The following is a 22,783-nucleotide window of genomic DNA, read 5'->3' as shown; positions in this document are numbered from 1 at the left end:
AACCTTCAAAACCAAAAAGGAATAAGAAAAATCCAGTGGGCACACTATGGATTTTTCCCCATAAATTAATGAGAACTGGGGTTCTCATTAATAAGAATGCATCGTTTCCAACACTCTCAACTGGCGAGTTTGCCGATCCACAGAAGGGATTGAAAGAAAATACCCACAGAGCCCAACATTTTCAGAACCAAGGAGAGGTTAAGTAAAACCTAATAAAAAACAATAAAGCACATCCAGTTTTATTTGGTTTAAGATGATACTGCTTCCTAGTTTGTCCATTTCTTTGGGCAGACACTGTGTATCATGCGTCAAGTAGGCACAATCACCCCCATTTCATATGTCACAGAATAGGTTACTGGACCAAGGTAATTCAGCAGGAAAGCAGCAGAACCTGGCACCCAAACCCTGCTCTGAACCCCAAACCTGTGTTCTCCCACTGGAATCTGAGCAAACCTAAGAGGGGCTGACTTCAGACTCCTGTGCCCACTAATGCCTACCAGAGCACTTTTGGCACTGGAGAGTCAGACGATTAAACACAGAAAATAGTGAGCCACACAAGCTGGCTCGGGGGATGCTGTGTCTCCTTGCAAACCCTGCCCAGAGTGCGGACAACAGAGGAAGCTTGTCAGGACCTGATCAACCTCGACACCTAACCCTCCCCACAGTCAACAATTTCCACTGCTCTGAAAGCACGTATTTGGTTTAAAATCCAACATTGTCTTCTAATACTGGAAATGTCGACGAAACAGATGCTGTTTTTCCTCCAACTGTTTTTGATGTGCAACTCCGAAGAAAGCCAGTCAACCTTGCAGGGACCCAGAAAAAAGCAGATGTGAGGAGGTGCTTACAGTGACATGCCTATTTTTAGCTGGCTCTTTAAAACTCAGGTTCTGCAAGATCAAGCAGTAATTAAAAGAACTAAGAGGAATGGACAGAGAACAAGAGGAGTTCCTGGCATTTCAGACACAAAAGATCCAAATGGGAAAAATATGACCTATGAGGGAAGAAAAGAGCAAAACGTGTACCTCTTCAACTAGTATTTTTATTCTATAAACATTTTCTATGTGTCATCTATCTGTAGATACTATGCTAATAGCAGGTAGAATCTATGGTTAAGATATTATCGTTACCCTAAAATAGTTTATCGACATTAGGCTTAAATGGTAGCTACCAACTTTAGAAAAATGAACTTTAGTCTTATAACCTTTAAGTAATTTGCATAAAGCCTCTCTTGTAGTAGCTGTATTTTCTTCCAATATGTTTTCAATTGCTGCTATTTTTATTTGAAAGAACCTCATCTCCTTTTTTTAGCATTAGGCTTCTGTCCTGAGGGAAATTAACACAATAAAAGATGCAATCTAAAATTGAAAAAATCTCTTCCCTACCAAGCAGCGTTTGTCACAGAACATTAATCTGAGAAAAGAGAAGGTTCTCATTGGCTTACTGGAAAATATTCATATTTAGACAGATGGTCTAGTACTATCAATATGTGATTAATAAAATCTACAAAAGCTCTCAATTTTAAGAGGTTTTTTCCCCCTCAAAAGCTATACCCCAAGGAAAATTTGACAGTAAAGCTGTCATAACCAGAACTCAAGTAAGGTCCCTGGGTTATACTAACCCATTTGGAAAATATCAAGTCATTCTGAAATCTGTTTGCCAAAAATTCAGTTTTCGTCTTCCCCAAAAGGCAGAGCTGAAACAAACAGCTTTGCTGCCTGCTGCGTTCTGCCACCTCTCAGGTGACATGCAATGTAGGAGCCAGACATAAAGTTTCTGAACGCCAGGAACAGAAAATATGCTTCTTCCTTGGAACAAAGAATCCAGCAATTAAAAAAGAAAATCAAGACACGAGGGTTAAGATGAACAAAGAGAAAGAGGCAGAGCAGGGAAGGGATCCTGATGACACTAATACCCGCAGAGTTCGCCTCACTGCAGTTGGCCTGAGAAAAATTCAGAAAGTGATTGTTTTAAATAGATACTATGTAAAGTCAAACCATTTGGCCCCACAGGGGTTTAAAACAATACCCTGAATTCACCTGACTATTTTAAAGCTGTAGCTCTTCAGTGCAAACAAAAACCCTAAAAGGAAGCTGGTTTAGGCTGCCCCAAGATATCAGAAATAAACTCCAGTTGCATCTCAGAGTAGCATCTTCAATATGGGCATAAAATTCAAGGCATGATTTTAAATTTCTAGTCAAAGGTCTAAGAGATCCTGAACTAGAACAAAAATAATTCAAACTAAGAAGTAGTCAAGCAAATTCTATTAATATGTTTGAAATACAACTTACGTGTTGGCCTTAAATATATCTAAAGCAAAATGTTTACTTAGGCAGACTAGACGTTTTTCCCCCCAAATCAGAGTTTTCTGTAAATGAACTTTTTACAAAGTAAATCTCAAGCATTATGGAATACACTCTTATTTGTGCAATACATTGTTAACATTAACAAAAAAGAAAGCCCAGTGAAACTGAAATCACATTATGTAACAGATGATCCACTGCAGTACAGTACATTTTCATTGCAATTATGATTATATAAAGATTTGTTCCTTAGGATTCAACATAAAAGCTATATTAACATAACTGAAAAAGCCATACGCAAAGATGTAACTATGAATCTGTAAAGTTCTATGTACTAAAACTCAGAACATTTTCTCGTTGTATTCGATTATATGTGGAGTCCCAAAGCAAACTTCCAGCCCATTAAAAAATACAAGTACAGCAGTAAATTTGGTCTAAAACAGCCTAGATGTAAGCATCATTTAATTATCAGTTATTGTTGTCTTGTAATTTACAAAGGCTTTCTGGAGACATTTCAGTGATCCACTCTTCTGGTATAGAAGATTCAAGAACTCTTTACTCCATTTATTCTGGGCAAAATTCTCTCTAGAAGGTAGAGGCCCTGAAAATCGGTCACCCGAGAGACGCGCCATAGGTGCACGTGCAGGCTGGCTGTGAGGCAGGCCAGCATGCAGCAGGGGTGCCAGATCCCAGGCCGGGCACAGTACGTTCGCAAGTCTAGGCTTGTGGTCAATGCTGCCCAGACCAAGTGAGGCGAGCCTTCCTTCTGGCCACCAGTCCCAGAACCCAGCTTTCTTAATGCAACCTGAAAATAAATTGAAGCCCTGGACAGGTAGCTCAGTTGGTTGGAGCATTGTCTTATACATCAAAGGGTTGCAGGGCCGATTCGCAGTCAGCGCACATACCTGGGTTTCAGGTTCGAGACCCTGTCTGGGCAGGTACGGGGAGGCAACTGATCGATGTTTCTCTATCACATCCATGTTTCTCTCTCTCTCTCTCTTCCCCCCTCTCCCCCCTCCATTCAATAAACACACCCTTGGGTGAGGATTAAGAAAAATTAAAATTAAAATTACAAAGGAAAAAGAAAAACTCAAGATGCCACTACCTCTGTTTTCACTAGTCAACACCAACATTTCTCCCTGTGTACTAAAGACAGTCCCAGAACCATTGCACTGGACCAAGTAAAGGCCATTTTAAGAAAACAGCTGCATTAAGTCATTGTGATACAGGTAGGCCTAGCCAGAGAGTCTGGCCAGACCCCGGAGTGAGGGAGATACCACAGAAAATGCCCAAGGCATCACCACAGGACCATGCTGCGCCAGTAATTGAGCTAGCACAGCACGTGATGACAAGAGTCCCTGCCCCGGCAGAGAGAGGGCAGGAAGAAGTCATTGTGCTTAGATTTCATGAGGCTAGAGAGTGATGAATACAGGGAAAAGCCCTCCTACCCACTTCATTGAAGGGGAAACCCTAGGACACAGCGACACACTACCACAAAGGGCAACACAGCAGCAGGGGGAGGTGCTGACCTGTCAGTCTAGCCTGGGAAAAGGATAGGATTGGCTGGGGAGCTATACCCTTCTAGATTACGCATATGTTTCCAATGGGGGATTTAAACTGAAGGGAGACAGAGACTTGAGCTTCTTCCTCCGGGATTCATAGCATGGATGTGCGGGCCGGAGCGCGTGCAGAACCAGTGGGCCCTGGAAGCCATGTGACTGGGTGGCAGGCACTGGGCCCTACGGCCAGCATGACAGAGCCCCCACACAGCCAGCTGCAGTGGTTGGCAGTGGCCCTGTGCGACCGCCCCCCGCCCCCGTGCGGGAAGTGGCAGTGGTGGCATGGTGGCGTGGGCTGCACGCGAAGACTCCAGGGAGAAGCCTGAAGCTCACTGCAACCAGGAACAAGCTAAGCCACCTAGATGGTCATCTTGCAGCCACCTGAGGTTCCCAAAGGACTGTATTTTTAAATGGCAGAAGGAACTTCGGCACAGCCTTGGAACTGCTCTGGCAGAGGGTGGTGGGGTTTTTTTTCCTGGGTATTCTGGAGGGGATGGGCTCTGAGGCAGAAGCCTGCCATTCTTCCAAATTGTGTAGCTTCAGAATAAAAGGCCTCTTTCCTTCTTCACCAAACCTCTGCCTCTGGAGTTTGCCTATGGGTGGAGGCTGGCAGCAAACCCCACTTTCTGTTTGGTAACAATTGGACTGTCAACAATCACCCTGTCGTTAACACAAGCTTTGAAAAAAATGTTCAAAACTTATCTCTCAGAACAGCGAGTCTCTCAAAAACCAACTTTTCACAACTGCTCTGCTGAGCAGCCTGAGCAGAAAGTCAGCCTCCCACCTCAAACTCAGAACATCACCACCGAATGCCTCGCAGGCCCACACTCCCTCCCACCTCCTCCCCCCCCGGCCCCCCGCTGTTACCAGTACCAATATTCTCAGTCAACACCTCGCATCTCATCAGTTACCAAAGGGCATTAAGGCGGCCTCCCTAACAGCTGCCAAACAGGTCCTCCTCTTTCGTGCTCATACCCCAGAGTCTAGTTCAAGCCTTTCATTCCTCTTCACTGGGCCACTGTCAAAGCCTCCTAACAGATCTTCCCAGAGCTAGTGCAGGTCGTCCTAGCAGACACACTAATACTTCAACCCCTGTTCAAGACCCTTCAACAGTTCACTACAACTTGCAGACTAAGTACAAATTGATTAGCCTGATGCTCTAGTCCCTTTGCAAACTTCTTGTGCTTTTCTTGTACCATTTTCACATTCAGCCCGAAAGAGTCTAAGGTTTGTAAACATAAATGCCTTCAGGGTCTAGGCATCTGGCAAACAAAAAATAGATGAATCTAAGTAGAGGGAGTGGTGGCAACTGCTGATGAAGGCAAAGCTTGTAAGTTTTTAAAATCAAACCCACCGTGCTGGCCAACTACTCTGAACACTACTCTCGTCCAGGGGCCTGCTAGTCACACTGAACCCCTCTAACTCAAGCTGCTGTATACATCATACCCCCTCCCCCTGGTGACTCTGTGCCCTCTGCCTGTAAGTCCCTGAATCTTTCCCTCCTTCCACCTTACGGAAACTGGGGGATGGCTCAAAAGACATCTTCTACTGTGCCTTCCCATATACCCTAGCATAAGACACACTCCCCCTCCTTAAGCTGTGACAAGCACATGGTGTACTTGGTGTTCATTTTAATGCCTAGTTCATTGTGTTTTTCACATTTTTTTCTATTAGTTACTTCTAAAAACAGCTAAGACTTCAAGGCACTAGTTCCTATGTACCAAGCACTTTGTGTATCAATACACTAAATCACCATCCTCTGTGGTAGATACTATTGTCTGCCCTTTACAAAGGATGAAACCACAGCTTAGAGAGGTAAGGTAATCTGCCCAAAGTCGCACAGTTGGTAAGGGGTAGATTCAGGGTTAAAACCTAGGTTTCTAGCTTCAAAGCCTTTGCCCTTTTACCCCCGATGTGTGCTGCGACCCTCGAGCACCTAGGTACATTCTCAATCACTTTCACAGGACTGCAAGCTCTATTAAGGTCAGTGACCAGGATTTACTCAATTCTATTCCGGAGATCTAGAGAACACCTTATCTATGCAAATACTGAGTAGATAAATAATATCCCCGTTTCCTATGGACTGTTTTTCCCTGGATTAAGCCTCACGATGAGCAAAACTAGGCAAGTGTAAGTATCATTAGCATATATAATATCCTCAGTACCCATACCAAGTAATAGGATGTTGCCAGCTCCTCTAAAGCCTCGTGGGTCTCTTCCTGATCACAGCCACAAAGCTGCTAGAGGTAATCACTCTACTGATTCTTAAGATATTCAACTCCTTGCATCATTTTTCTTAAAAATAATTACTGCCTATTTATTTCTAAGCGTTAGTTTTGCTTGATTTTTTTCCCTTCTGCTAAATGAACTTGTGATTTCATTCACCCACGTTATTGAGTCTAACTGCAATTTTAATTTTTATTGCCTTGTTTGTATACCATTGGTGAATATATCACAATTTCTCCACTCTATGATTGATGGATGTTTAGGTGGTTTCCAGATCTTTACTATTATGAACAATGCCACAGAACACTCTTCTACACATCTGGTGCACACATGTACATGTTATGAAATATATCCAGGAGTAAAACTGCTGGGTCATAGACAATGAGTATTTCCACTTCATTAGGTTTTCAAAATTGATAAAGTGTTTTCAAAATGGCTGTCACCATTTCCATGCTCTGAGAGCAATGCAAGAATTCTCTAGTAATGTCTTGTTGTGTTTTATGTCCCCTCTCCTGATTACTAATGGGGTTGGGTACTTTTTCATATGTATTGATCATTTGGCTACCTATTTATGTGACGAGCCTTTGAAGTCCCTTGCCATTTTTCTTCTGGATTGATTGTTTTACTTACTGATTTGTAGTTTTGTGTCAGTTCTATCTGTTGCAAATATCTTCTCCCAATCTGGTTTGTCCCTGTATTCTCTTCACACGATTTCCTACCATACGACTTCTGTTCTCCTTTCTAGACAACACTCCCACACTTATATCTCTAGCTCAAGCTTCTTTGTTGAGAGAACCTCTGTCCAGCCGCTTATTTATCTCCATTTGGATGTCTAGATATCCCAACTAAACTTGACCTTCTTACTCCAAGTCTGCTCAACGCTTGCTGTCTTTCCCATCTTGAATAATTCTTCTAGCCATGGAAGCCAAAACTTCTATGTCTTCAGTGATCCTGTCTTGCTCACATGCACTTCTAATCTACCTTCAAATCCCACAGGATATTCCTTTAAAATGTACCCCAAATCCACGATCACCATTTTCACTACTACTACCCTAGAACAATTTACCCAGTTTCTTGGTGTGTATTATAGAATATCCTCTAAAAGAGCTCCTTGCTACCCCCTCCACTTGCCCCCACTCCACTCTCTATTCTCAACATAGCAGAGATCATTTCACTGCTTTGCTCAAAATCCCCTGATGGCTTCCATCTTAGAGTGAAAGCCCAAGTCCTGATCATAGCTCAAAAGGCTCTACATGATCTGCAAACCGGCCATCGAAGCCCCAGACCCATTACCTCCTCATCTCATCTCTTTCTCTCCTACCCCCAATTGCACTCCAATTGCACTGGCCTCTCCGCTGCTCCTCCGATGCGGCAGGCACAATGCCACCTGAAGGCATGAGCAATTTCTTGTTCTCTCTGGCTTCCAATGCTCTTCCCTCACAAATCCACATGACGCGCTTCCTCTTCTCCAAGATTTTGCTGATACTATCTCACTAACTTAAAATTTCAACAGCCCCTTACCTGTTCTTACGGGGTTCTATTGTTTTTTCCTGTAGCACTTAATATATTCTCATGGTGTTTGAAGCTATCTTTTAGATTTTCACATTCAACTGGTTATTGCTGACTACAGAAATACATTTTTATGTGAAAAAAACTCTACTGACCTGTTCTTTAAGATTTTCCTATTACCCAATCATAACTAAGTGGCAGTCTTAATACCCTTTTTCGATCCTTATATCGTTTTCTTGCCTTTCTGTACTAAAACAATGCTAAACAGAAGTAAATAAAGCAGACATCATGGTCTTGTTTTTGATTTTAAAGGGAAAGTTGTTAAATTGTCTCATTAAACACACTGTTTGGTAGCCTTTTTTGAAGACATTAATACATTTAAGTTCTATTCTTGGTTCTCTATGATTTTATCATTGGTTGTTATATTTTATCAAGTTCATTTTTTCCATCTATAAATATGATGTTTTTCTTTTGATTCTTTGAAATTGGCATTGAGATTATGGTTATATTAGCCTTAAAATAAGCTGAAAAGCATCTTTTTTTAACTTTAGAGTTTACAGAAGGTTAGAATTATTTCATCCTTGAATATTTGGTACCACTTTTAATGAAACCATTTAAGCCTGAAATTCTTTTTCTTAGTCTGTAAATGAATGATTCAATTTCTCTAATAGCTTAGAATACTCATGTTTTCTATTTCTTCCCCATTCAGTTGTAGAAACTTATGTTTTTCTAAGAATTTTGTCCATTCCATCTAAAACTTTAAATGTACTGCCATATAGTTATTTGTAAGTTATTCACTTATCTTTTGAATGTGTGTAAGAAAAGTTGTAATGTTTCCAGTTTCCTAACAAAGATTTCAAGCTTGGCTTTTATTTCTCCGAATGTAGTAAGCATGGTAGTCAATATGTGATAAATCCAATATCCCAAGCATCTGTAAAGTCCACTGCTGTTATGTTCTTTCTACTGGTTTACCATTCATGAAATCTCCTGTCTCCATCTGCCCGACTCTCCTTGTGTATTGGACAATGTGTTTGAAATTTTAATTGTAGGAGAAACTTGTGGTCTGAGATGATGGTATCTTCCTCCATAAAATTCCATTATCTTTTGCCAGGCACCATCTAGTTTGGATCTATCTTAATCCAAAAGCCAAGCTTCATGTTCTCTAGTTCACCCAGATGATGCAAAACTGGTATGCTCTTATCCTGAAGGTATGGCTCTTCATGATTCCAGCCTGAAGTGGGGGGTGATTTATCACTGTCTCCACCTGTGGCCAGCCCAGAGCTCAGACTTCTGTAACCCCGGTCCCACACAGCTACCAGAAGCTCAACTCAGGTTCTCGCCTGTTTCTGAATGAATGACAAATACTCTCAGGACTCCCTGAGTGCTGGGGTCTTCTCTCAATTTCCAGCCTCTCCCTCAGCCCAGTAGGTTCTTTACTCTCTTGTTAGTTGGTTGATGCTTTTAATAAACATTTAAATACACTGTGCTTAGTTTTTATTCATCCTTAGTGAGGTCTGTCTGAATTATCTAATCTATCATTTTCTAGAAAGGTACACATAACTTTTCAAGGGAGTAAAATAGCTAGGTCTTTCCAGAAAATCAATTATCTTTTAAATGTTATTTCCTTGTCGGCATTGTCAACACCAAGGGCTGGAGTCGAGCCCTCACTTCTGAGCAGATGGCTCTGGCAGAACATAGGCTTCCCATCCACTCAGAATACCTGAAGGGCTAAGTTTGAGTTCCCTGGATTTCCAACAGTATGATTGCTGCTTAAAGTATTAATACCTTTAAAGAAATCTGGTTAGGAAGAAGAATAGAAAAAGATGCTCCACAAATAAGATAAAGAAGTCATGTAGGCTCTAAAGTCAGCCTACTGCACAAAAAAATCTGTTTCATACAAACCAGCAGTTTCTTCTTCTAACAGAATGCTTAGCCCAAAGAAGAGCTCATTCTAAACTGAGATACTGTTGTAAATTAAAGTTAAAAGCCTCATTTTTATTATCTAGTTTATGAATAAAGAAGGAAGAAAAAGGTTAAGACAGCAGCAGGATGTAACTGTATTTTAAGGTAATTATTGGGCTGACTGTAGTTCACAGTTTGAAGACAAAAAGAAGCCTACGCCAAAAAATGCAAAACACTGCAACATTTTTAACTGCAAAGTGTTAAATGCATTTGAAAAGCATTTCCAGGGACTGATATGAAAGTATCCTTCGATAACCAAGACTTATCTTTTCAACTAGAAATAAAATGCTCACCTCTACTCTGGTGAATAAATCAACCTCTTAGACTCAGCTTCATCTAATTATTTTTACTTTCATTTTACTTTTACTGTTAATTTCCCTCTACATGCATCTTCTCACATTTTGTCAGGAAGTCAGCAGAAGAAGCTTCTAAGCCCTTGCTGGTGCCCTTACAGTTTTGGGAATCCATGCTGGTACATCAAATCTAACCACAATGTCAACAAAGATATATACACTTTGAAAGAAACTCAATGATTCCTTAAGATTAAAGAAGTGCATCAATGTTACTGTATTTTCTAATCATTATGCTCATTATATTGGCCTGAGACACTTTTGGCATGCTACTGACAAGAAATATCCAGTTTCTAGTTTGGCCTTTAGTGGTTGCAGCATTTAAAATGCATTAAACACATTCGGGAGCTCCTGGCAGATGCATCATGAATGCAATGCGTAAGTCCCCTGTTCTATGAAAAGAAACAAGGGACAGACAAAGCTGATGGTCAGCTAATTTGGAATGAAAAACAACATTAAACACTCACACGCACACACAACTCTGCCCCAAACATTCTGTAAGCTATTAGGTGACAGCAATTTTTTCTGACTAGCACTAATAGCCCTGAAAAGCTAAAAGCCAAACAGTCCACTGGTCTGGGCACCTTAATGAAGAACATATTTTAACGTCTCTCCTCCCCTGACATTGGGAGAACCAATTAATCTGAATGGATACAAAGTGGCAATCTTAGTCCAGGTGCCCTTGAAATCAACAGAGTACATGCATTTATATCTCTATGCCAGTGATTTTACTGCCTGCACAAATACAAATCACTTCATTGCCATCTTAATGAGCTGGGTAACTTGGAGGAGAGAAAAAGACAGCCTCAGATTCTGCTGTACATGCAGGAGAAGAACGGTACTAGGAGTCTATGCTCACTTCTTCCACCTGTCGACACACGCCTGCTACCCAGAGACACAGTCTTTCTGGGGTTTGGGAAGCATCCACTTCAGAAGACCAAATTCATTAGATGGTATTGGAAGGAGAAACTACTCCAGAACTGAGGGGAGGAGGGAGGAGGCAAATGAAGTTTGGTAAGCTTTTGTCTAGATGAACAGGCAGACTTGGAGACTTGTTAAAATTCTTCCTCCCAGGCTTTATTCCTGTGCTAACAGAGATGAAAGAATAATGCATTGCATGATATCATTCTGAACTGCTGCTCGGCTATAAATCATTCGGTAGAGGCAGCTTCAGCAGTGGTTTCTGCCCACAACTTCCTTCCTTTCCTCTATATATCATCTTTCCATAGATGCTAGGAAACTTCAACCACTTTAATTCCAGGAGGCATTCTAACCTCGGGGACCAAGCTAATAATAATAAAAATAAGCCATGCCACTTAACAAGAGATCCAGAAAACTTTTATTAAGTACTTTCAATAATCAATAAGAATGTGCCCTCCCCCAATATGGATACGGGTATTGTAATTTCTATTATAGTTACAGTGGCATTATTTTCTGAGGAGCAGATCCAATTTCAAATGTGAATCAAAATTACAATACTATAAACCTATTTATTTTAAGGTTTGAAATTTCGAAGTTGGATTAGATTGAAATGAATCAAAGATATATGTAATACTCAGTACTCTTCTTATCTCAATCTTGTTCCAGGGTATTAAAAAAAGGGAAAGGTATTCATTAACTTTTGGCAGCGGTATGGTTCAGAAGAGTGTAGGCAACAACTCAGAGTTTCTTTTCCCAAAGAGCAGGAAGTGAACTTGATGTATCAGGCTTACATAAAAGCAAGAGAATATCCACAACTGCTAAAACCATTATTAATCTCAGCAATGACAGGTCTTACAGTTGGCAATGGTAAGTGGTGGTTAGCAGTTAGCCAGGGTAATTAGGACTTTTTTTTTTAAAGTTTTAAGCCAGTGCAGTGAATCATACCAAGAATGACAAGACAATCAAGCTAATCCTTAGGGCATTCTGTGTACACTAGTTAGGAACAATATGGGCAATTTAGAATCTTCTATCACCTGCAAATGAGCCTCACTCTACAGGGAGCTTCAATGTATTGCTGTTCATGACAAACAGATACAACTGTAATACTAGGACTCCGAATTCTCAGAGTCAGGGACCCAGAAGGAGGCTTCAAAAGGTAAGTATAAAACAAGCATCAGAATTTTAAAATATCCTCTTCAGAAAATAAGTGGTCCCCCTTTTTCTGTAGTTTAGCTTTCCACAGTTTCAGTTTGCTGCAGTCATTTGTGGTCCAAAAATATTAAGTGAAGAATTCCAGAAATAAGCAATTTATAAGTTTTAAATTGCATATCGTTCTGAGCAGTGTGATGAAATCGCGCACCATCCCACTCCACTCCGTCTGGTACGTGAATCATCCCTTTGTCCAGAGTATCCATGCTATATATAGGCTCACAGCCCATTAGTACTTAGTACCATCTTGGTCATCAAATTGACTATTGTGATACCACAGTGCTTGTTGTGTTCAACACTTATTTTATTTAACGATGGCCGCAAAGCACCAGAGTAGTGATGCTGACAATTCAGACATGGCAAAGAGAAGCTGTAATATGCTTCCTTTAAATGAAAACGTATGTCTGTGTAGAAAAAAGCACAATATACTTAGTATATATACATCTATATGACACTCATCTGCAGTTTAAGATACCACTGGGGTCTTGGAACATATTTCTCATGGATAAGGGAAAACTACTGCATTTTTCTAATTGCAAAAGAAACTCATGTCGCTTTTACAAAATTGGAAGGAAAAGGGCACAAGAAAAATTAACCTAACTTGTAAGTTCAGCACCCAAGTATAATTACAGCTAACACCTGGAGACCAGCTATTCAGATTTTTAAATACAGATATATTTGACATATAACACTGTATGAATTTAAAGTGTATAATGTACTGAGGTGTTACATTTATACATTGTAATATGATTGTCATTGTCGTGATAGATAGCACCTCTATCACATCACATAATTATCATTTCTTTTCTTGTGGCAGAAATAATTGAGATCTAGTCTCTTTACAAGTTTGATTATAACATTGTCTACACTCACTATGTTGTTCATTAGACTTTTTTATTTAATATGCATGTTATATATCAAATTCTGATGAAGAGTTTACTCACACAGCATTTCTTATAAATTTTAATTACAAATTATGATTAAACTGCAACCTCACTTCAAGGCATTCCAGGGCAGAATTTAGTTCTGATACAGGCTTGTGCTGAATTTACCAAAAAGCAGAGGAAAGTTCTTCACAGGACAATTTCTCACTAGTCAGGTAATCAATCCCAGTTGAAGCTCAGAGGGATACAGATTTTTCAGACATGAATTTTTATAAAATGAAGATATAATTTTGGGGCTACTTATCAGTTATATACAAAAGGGAGGAAAAAAATGCATGTTTTCTTTTGTATGTTTATTTCAGTGAGCGCTAACATATTTGGAAGTGTTTAAGCTATCTCCCAAACTTGATCTTCCAAAAGCGCCAAGAGATTTCCTTTCATTTCACTCGAAGAAACTGGATTCAGTTTTTAAAGGTGTTAGATGCCAGCTCATTCGGTAAATGGGAAGGAAGGTGTCTCCTCCATAGTAATAATCTCATTTTGTTCTCAGGCCCAAAGAATTCCTTTGAAATGCACATAAAAGCAGTGTCCAATCAGTCTGAGAGACAACAGCCAAAGCATAATGACAAAACCAAAATTGTTCAATAACCTGCCTCTCAGTGGCCTTTGGGTGAAAAATGCTGAACGCTTTCATGGTGAGCAGGTCAATTCATTCATTTGTCTATCAGTGACACCTGCGGTACGGTTTCTCTTAGCAGACTTTTCACAACAAAGTCCTATCCAGGAGCAAACATCCTAGAGAGCCAGATTAAAGTAATTACACAGTTCAAAAAGTCTACTGGCACCAATTACTCTAAAAGTCTTCCAGATGGAGATCAGTTCTTCCGCACTGGGTGGCAGAAACTATGAGCCTTCCATGAAGGACTGGTTGAAACGAGGAAATACGCACGAGGAGCCTGGGGAATGGACAACAAAGGCCCACAGCCCTTTTCCCCTGCAGCTATCCGAGATCTCTCCAGCTGGCCCACAGAAGAGGGCTTCTTGGGTATTTACCACAGCATGGCATATAGTGATACCTGATGTCTAACGTGAGAGATCACCTATCATACCACAGAACAGACTTAGCTCTAGAACTTGCCGGAGAACTTGGCAAACTCCCTGCCACCCATCTCCATTCAAAAGTGTAAGAACCGGAAATGGGGAATGAAGAGTTATTAATGCATATAAAGGGTGCTGGAAAAGTTCTGGGGGTGGCTAGTGTGATGGTTGCACAACAACGTGAATGTATGTAATGTCACTATATCACACATTCAAAAAATGATTGAAATGGCAAATTTTATGTTTATTTTACTATATATGTACCTCCTAAGAACCACGCTAAGGTTCATGAGCAATTATCTCAGGGACATGGTGACCACTCACTTGTCCAGATACTACAAGTTAGATCACTAACAAGTTACAGACCCATCTAGAGTTCCCTAAACAATAGAGTCACACCTTCACACCATGCCCTTTGTTTTGTCTGAGGGCAAACACAAGACCAGGGCTACACTGTCCAGAAAGTATCCAGCCACATACTATGAAAAATAGAGACATTTACTGAAGATACAAGAAACATTATACACATGACAATGACACCTCAGTCCCCTTCAACGTAGGCACCTTGGGACCTCATAGTTCTCCCTGGAGGGACGTACTCATGATGGTCAACACTTTCCCAATCAAAAAACGCAGCTAATGTGGTCTTGATCTTGCTGTCACTTTGCCACACTTTCTTTGGGCGTGGAGAACCAAGCAATTTCCATTGGGACGACTGGCCCTTCGTTTCCAGATCATAGGCACAGACCCACCATTCATGTCTGGTTATAAACTTGAAGAAATTGGTAGCTGTTTGAATCAAGTCATTAGCAACTGCAGCACGATGTTCCTTCTGCTCTGGTAGCTAGAAGCCAAGGAATGAATTTTGCCATGACACATTTCATGCCGAGATCCTGTGTCAAAATCTCAGACACAACAGTCTTCACATTTCACAAGTAGTTTTTGGAATTCCCACATCAGCTTCTAGTTCTCGCTCTCTCAGTCACTGATCTTGTTGATTGTAGCCCATACACATTCAGCATTCTCAGGTGTTCTGCTTGTTGCAGGCCTTCCAGAACACGGATCACTTTCAACAGATTCTCAACCATCTTTGAAGCATTTGTGCCACACTTTCATTTGCACTCCATTCATTGCACTGTCCCCAAAAGCCTTCTGAATCATCCAAATAGTTTCCACAGAGAAATGTTCAAGCTTAAGACAAACTCTGATGCAGATTTGTTGCGCTACTTGCTCAGTCATTTTGAATGTGAGGGCCACGCACTACACATGCTCACTCAATAATATCTACCACCCCAAGTGACTAGTACAGTGAAGTTGTCATCGTTCATGCATGCGCATTCCAGTCCACCCTCCTTGGCTGCCAGATTACATGGATGTTGCCCAAACCGTTCCTGTTACATTAATGATGGCTGAACTTTTTCTGGACAAACCTCGTATTACTTCTGGCAAAAGAGTTTATTTTGTTCAAGTGATATATTAGTTTCTTTAGAATGATCCAATGCCTCTCAAAAAATTGTTTTTAATATGTGAGAAAAGTTTTTCTTCTGACCAAGTGAAACTATTTTTTTAGACATACGTATTATAAAAAATGAATCACTAGATTTCTCCAGATTACGAGTTTATAGGATTCTCGGGAGCTTAAACTTTAGGTTCAAACCTTCTTATGTTAAGTGTATTATTATAACTAACTCCCCTTTCTGTTGCACATGGCTCTTGATGTTTTCACTCTTACTTAGTATCTTATTTTAATGCTCTTGGAAAGCAGGTTGGGTTGTGATAAATGAATTAGAGGCTGATTATAAACTAGCCACTAAAGAAGCACTCACAGTGAGGATGAATCTTTATAGAGAAAAGGAACGTGATCTGTCTAGGTTTTGATGCCCCTATAATATACTTTGGTCAAAGAGTCCAAATACTAACAACCACGAAAGTTGAAAAACATGTTTCTTTCAATGTTTAAAAATTAAGGCACCTTATTATACACTAAACTCAGAACAATAAACCATAATTGAATACTTTTAGTTCTAGAAGCAACAGGGGGAATAAGTCATCTAATGCTGCCAAGGTGAGATACAGTCAAAGGCCAAACTAACATTCTCCCTTACTTTTTCTCAAAATCAGAATGCACATGAATAAACAAAAAGTGTCCATGCAGAAGTTCTGTCATAAATCTCTGCTAGACACAAATGCCTGGGTACCTCCATTCTTCACATTTCAACAGCTGCCATATAAATCCAAAAAAAAATTTCTTTTTTTTTTTTTTGCAAAACTATAATGGTATGTTTATTCAGTAACTAGGTAGAAAAACAGGAATAAAACAAAGATTGAGCAGAAGCTGCCTGGGCCACTATATGGTCTTAGCACTGAAGTTTCTAAACCAAAGCTTCCGTTCTTCTCTTATAGCATAATCTACGTTGGAAGGGAAGAGAAGAATTTGGGGAGTTTTTTTAAGAGCCTTGAATATCCTTTTATTATTACCTCACTAAAATATGTATGTCAACCAAATTAAGGAAGGAAATTATTAGTGATGCCAGTGAATGAGAAATACATGGGCTTATTTCCACCTTTCACAGCCTTGTGACAAAATGATAATAATGGTCCTTTTGGGATAATTTTATCTCTGCTCACTATTTTCAAAAAGCTATGTTAAATAATAAAAAGTTAATATTCTACTTATTCTTAAGTTCATAAGTAATCCACAAAATGTTTGCCCTAAACAAATTTTAGTTTTGTACTTTATTAGTAAGCTTTTGGTAGGGGAGGGGCAGGGAGAGAGCCTTTGAACTTTAAAAAAAACAGAACAAAATCAAACCTACCTATATGTTTTGTGTGGTGTCTTTTACATACTATTGGTGATTAATGTTAAGTTTTAATAAACATCTGATATTTGTTCAGCAACATATTACCCATTGGAACATGATAAATTGTAATTTTAACCACAGATTGCGAATATCTTTTATTTTTTTCCCCTAAAGGGACATCTTACTTTTTATCCTCATATTTTAGTACAAAAGACCCACTTCTGACTGCCAAAAATGTTTATGCATTCATTACAGACTCAACATAAAAGGAGAAAGAAACCTCACATTTGGTATTAATCCTCTTATTTCCAAAATACTGCATACTGCATTTATCCCCAGGCTAAGGCCTCTGAGTCCTCAGAATTTCTTGAAATGCTGGATAAAATATCTTTCGCTCCCTAAGCAGATGAACTACAGAACCACAGTCTTGAGTATCACACTGCTGCCATCTTTACCTGATATTTTTAATCACCAAAGAACATTAGCTACCACCTCATCAGCAAATGTCTCAAGCAAAATGCTCTATCAAAGTCACTTTTTCCTAGAAAGGAAAACAGGCAGGGAAGATGTGAGGGGAGAAAAGATAATTTACCTGCATCAATTTTCTGGAGAGCTCATTAGTGAGAAACTCTTCTTCCTTCTCATAATTTACAGCAAGGGTTTCTTTCTCCTTCTGCAACGCCTGAATCTTCTTGAATAACGTGTTACTGATGAATTCTTCTTCCTGCTCAGCCCTGGCTTGCTGTTTAAAAAAAAAATTAAAAGGGAACAAACAAACAAAAAAACCACATGTTAAGTTAAGGAAACAGGAAATTTACTAATTGAAATACAGTTCTTATTTCCAGAGAGAACACCCACTTTAATTAGAGCTCTATTTTTAGCTGTGAACCAACATACCCTAAGAAGCACAAAACAGAGGAACTCGGCAGCAATCCTCTCATCCCAAGGGCCTCCCTGTACTATGTATGGTCCCTCTCCTTAAAGCAGTACTTCAAAGAAATTAACAAAGATTGTTTTTGCAGTTTTTAGAAGCAATCCCAAGCCAATCGCCAGAATAGATAAAGCTCCTTCTCACATGGCAAATGAGCCCAAATCTGGGGTATGTGAATCATTTCATAACTCTCTGTAAGTCACTACATCTCAAAAGTTTATATGGCAGGTCCTCACATAATGTCATTTTGTTCAAGGTCATGTCATCGTAATGTTGACGAGATCCGTAGGAACTTAACTCTTGTTTGTATCAATGAGGCTATTTGACAGTACTTCCAAGAACCCATCCACAATGTTAACTGAGGACTTACCGTAATTAAAGTATCTAGATGATGAATTTCAACTCACTTAAAAAAGTAAAATTATGTCACCTCTACTGAAAGGGTTGGGATATATCATTTAAAAAGCACTACAAATACACATGGCTTTATTTACATGTTCACTGAGTAGTTACTAGAAGGAAATAAACCAATAGCTGGAAAATGGTAATTGCAAAGTAGTGGGAATCAATCCAGGGGGTAAAGAGTAAGGGTGGACAAAAGGAGTTTTGTTTTTTGTTATTTGGAATTTTCTGGAGGTGTGGGTAAGAAAGGTCAGGCATTACTGAATTTTTAAGAAATTTTTATTTATTGATTTGTAGAGAGAGAGAAAGGAAGGAGGGAAGAGGGAGGGAAACATTGATTAGTTGTTCAACTGATTTATCCATTCATTGATTGCTTCTTGTATGTGCCCTGACTGGAGATGGAACCAGCAACCTTGGCGTATTGGGACGGACGCTCTAACCAACTGAGCTACCTGCCCAGGGCCAGACAATGCCTAATTTTAACAGTAGAAAAAAGGGGGTCAGGCATAATTCAGTGGAGTTGAAAATATTCTCCTGTAGATACTCTCTCTCTACCTATGTCTGAACAGAATAAACAGAAAAACCGCCCATCCTTGAAGCTAACCAATGTTTTCAGAAAGAATGTACTTGTTTCAGATGGAGTCAACTGTACTCAAAGCCCTTTTTAACAGCAACATTTTGATGCATTAATCCCCAATAATGCATTCCTGGTTCACCTGCCAAGTCAAGGGAGGGAAAGCAATTCCAAGCCTGGTCCAGCACCTGTCACTTAGAATAACAGGAGAGCCAGAGGGCAAGACACAAAAGGGCACCTGCATTGAGCAATTACCACCTTTTATTGTAAAAAGTCTGACAACCACTCCCAATTCTGGCGGTTTAAATTTCTGTACAAATTCACTAGATTCCTCAACACCCGCACCTTAACAGGCATGGTTTCTGGGGGTCTGTCATTCCTGCTCTCTGTCACCGAGGCCCAGAGGAAGCATGTCCGTCCCCAGAACTGCCCGCCAAGCCATTCTACCAAGAAGAGCCACATGTCGTGCGTACTTAGACTGAAAAACACAGCTACATAAAAAGGGGAAACTTTGGGAGAAGCTCCAGCACTCCATTTCTCTAAGAAACGATTTGGGATAGTCCAGGAGAGCTGAGCATTAGGAGCACATTTCGGCTAATAAACTTGTATCACCAGCCAAGAGCATCCAGTGTGCAATCTCCTATGTCCCCAGTGGTCCCCTCACACACTTCATTTTTTTGCCAGCACTTCTCAATGTCTATTCTATCCACTATGATCCAGGGAAACTACTGAGGATTGGTGCTTCCCCTCCCCCTTTAAGTTAATCCCTGTTCATCTTCAAAACTCCCATACTTCAAGATCTCATACAACTGCAACAGGCAGGAATCCAAAGAATTTATCTAAAGCATATTTGACACATATAATCAAGCCCACAATCAGTTCAAGCTACCTGTTTTTCTGATTTTGTCTGACAAAGTCCTATATGACTTTGCTTATTCTAAAGTTACATAACACAAAGGCAGGGAGGAAATGAAATGCTTTTGTTGGTGATTCCGCATTTAGAATTCAAATTTGCCATAAGTTAATTTCATTATTAAGTCAGACTCAACTTCTTACAAGTTACTACCAGGTATTCAATATTTTAGACTGGGAAATTTAATCACAAGCAGTAAAAGAGAACCAGGCTCATGGGCCCAGCTGACCACCTTCCTGTTACACGGAGCCTACAAGTAAGAAGTTGAAAATAAGAGGTTGGGCCCTAAAATCCTGTTCATGTAGCTTCCACCCACTTCTCCTTTCAAGGAACCATTAAGTTACAGGGCCAACAGATTTCAATGTAATATAAAAGAGAACAGTTGATAGAAATTAGACTAGTGGTACCCAGGGCAGGGGCAGGAGGGAATGGGGAATGACTGCTAATGACATAGGTTTTCTTCGGGTGATGGAAATTTTTAGACGTAGACAGCGCTACGTTTTACACCACCTTGTGAGTATAACAAAAACCACTGAATTGTACCCTTTACAAGGGTGCATTTTATGGTATAGGGATGGCATCTCAAGTAAGAATCTGACGATTAACTGGGCCACTATTTCACAGAACACCTGGTCTCCCATGCAGTTCTTCCCAGTTTCCTTTGCAATTCTTCCCAGTGTTAGAGAGCAACAGCAAAAGACCCAAAACGCCCTTGTGGTAAACCCCACCAAGACTGACTTCCTAACCTATCTGCAGTTTCAGCCACTCCCAGGAATGGAATCCTAAAACTATCAGTCTGGACTTTCCTCGTCTGGCTTGTGAGGTAATCGGCCTGATGCCCACCGCCTTCAGGAAGCTGACCTTGCCTGAAATAATCCATTTTCCATTTTTTTAAACTTCCTCATCCTACCCTCTTTCTGCCTATAAAAACCTTCTATTTTGTACAACTCCTCAGAGCACCTTTTTCTTTACTAGACGGCTGCTGCCCAATTCATGAATTGTTCAATAAACCAAGAGGATCTTGAAGTTGACTTGAACTTCTGTTCTTTAACACCAGGCAAAGTGGAAAAATTTAAAAAGATGGGGGCAGGGTGATGTGGAAGAGAGCAAGACCTGCTCTAGAAGCACCTCTCAAAGTAAGTGACACGTCACCAGTCCTGAAAGACAGGTCTTCACAAACAATCATTCACCACTTTCAAACGGTCACTTACTTCTAGGCAGAGCTCATTAATAAAAAAAATGCCACTCTCAGGACCCATGAATAGCATGAGGAACTGTTGTTCTCTGCAAGCTGGATAAACCAATCTTACTTAACAAGCGGGTGAACAGAGCCTAACAGATTTAGCTAAGTTTCTGCCACTTATTAGTTCTCACTTGGGGCTGTTCTTCTGCCTCCCACAGCATCTAAACATCGACAGAAACACCATCCATAGGGAGGACAGGACTCCAGGTCTCCAAAACATAAAGCCCTAGTTCACCCTTTTTTCAATTGGTCACGGATCATTTTAGAAATTAACACATAAATGATGACAAAACACAAGATGCTGTATTTAAGTACAGCCCCCGAGGAAACTGTTTTTAAAAGATCAGATAAGGTGTACTGACAATGTGAGTAAAGCTAATTATCAGAATATGAGCCATGTATTACAGAAAAGCAGTAAGTATCCACTTTGATCTTAACCTTAGTCCTGTTTTTTTCTTCCCCTAACTCCAAAACAGGCCTTTTTATTTAAGCCATAAAATAAATTACCTTTCCAATTTGCCCCAACCCCCAGAAGCCAAGACGCAAACTCCATGCAGCATTTGCAACAGCTGCCCCAGACAGGCTATACCACATGGAATCTCATTAGTTTTATCAACATTATTTTCCTTTGTATCAGAAATGCTTAAAAACCTCAGCACACCTAAGTACATCCATGTTCATAAATAAAACTTTATTTCAAAAACTAAATAAATGATATTGTATTTCAAAGTTTACCTGTAACTCCAAAGCAATTGTGAACAAAAACATTAGGAAATTTTTGAAAAAGGAAACACCTCCTCCTAGTGTTTTGCAGATATTTGTTACTAGTGTCTGCTATTTTTGCCCCTCACCTAGCAGTAATCGCGCCACGTCTGCAAATCAGAGGACGAGAGCATAAAACATCTCTCCATCATTCCTTCCCTACCCTACCAAAAATCCAGTATGAAAAGGTGGGAAGGGCCGAACAGGAGAAATTTACCAAGTCCACTGGAAAAAATAAACACCAAAAGAATTATTAAAGAAAACTGTTTTCTCCTGAATGAGCCCTTATTTAGGCAACAATCCTCCAAATTTTCTGCAGATAAGGAAAATACAGTTCGTTCTGAGCCCCTGCTGTTATGACCGAGGCACAAATTTGATAGCAGATTCCACTGTGATTGTTCAATGTTTCTGTTCTTCATCACTGGCATTTAGAGATCAAGGGTTAGTACAGAAAGGAGAATTTAAAACCTCTCAACAATAGCATTCATTGCTGAGGAGAAAAACCCTCAGCACCAAAACCAAAATTATGTAGAGTGATGCAATTCATGATCTGTCAAGAATTTTTTAAAAAAAATAAATAAAATTTTCAAAGCAAGAATTACAAGCAAAATCAATTTGAAAGCAGTCCTAGGTAAAGAACATAATCAAGAAAGTTCAAGTGACTACCAAGATAATCAAGTGATTACCAAGATAAATTGCATTTGTTTTAAAAAAATTTCCTTCTAAGTTGATTGCTGACTTGTTTTCATACAAAAATTCATGAAACTAAGATACAACACACCTTGGAGCTCTAATGCACAAGAATCCAGACAGGCTCTATTTATTATTTAAATTATTCAATTCAGGAATATATTTGAATGTAGTTAGGAATAGATTTAAATGTATTATTAAATTTAGGAATAGATTTAAATGTATTATTCTGATTATTTAAATTTACCATTCTGTTGACTAGTCACTTGCAGTCCACATTTTAATAATTTTAGCATTTCAGTTTGAAATAGCACCTAACACCAAATTATTACAAAAGTCAGGAACCACCCAACACAAAGCCAGGCAGCTGAATACAATCTTGTTCTTTCTCCATGGTCATTTATTAGGTGTACCGGTGCACTACTGATTTTTCTGGGAGATGCTAG

General features: G+C 39.8%; 1 protein-coding gene across 1 annotated transcript in view; it reads right to left on the bottom strand.

Annotated features, from left to right (window-relative positions):
• Positions 1-22,783, bottom strand: part of CCDC6 (coiled-coil domain containing 6) — a 104,293-nt gene that overhangs the window by 39,955 nt on the left and 41,555 nt on the right. The window contains exon 2 of the mRNA XM_054572755.1: positions 17,415-17,564. Within this exon, the coding sequence (XP_054428730.1) occupies positions 17,415-17,564 (150 nt within the window). The remainder of the gene's footprint in view (positions 1-17,414; positions 17,565-22,783) is intronic.

Source organism: Pteronotus mesoamericanus, unplaced genomic scaffold (assembly GCF_021234165.1).
Source record: "Pteronotus mesoamericanus isolate MK-2021 breed Mesoamerican mustached bat unplaced genomic scaffold, CSHL_Meso_final contig_24, whole genome shotgun sequence".
Lineage (NCBI taxonomy): Eukaryota > Metazoa > Chordata > Mammalia > Chiroptera > Mormoopidae > Pteronotus > Pteronotus mesoamericanus.
The sequence above is the reverse complement of the archived record's forward strand: the minus strand, read 5'-3'. Positions and strand labels throughout refer to the sequence as shown.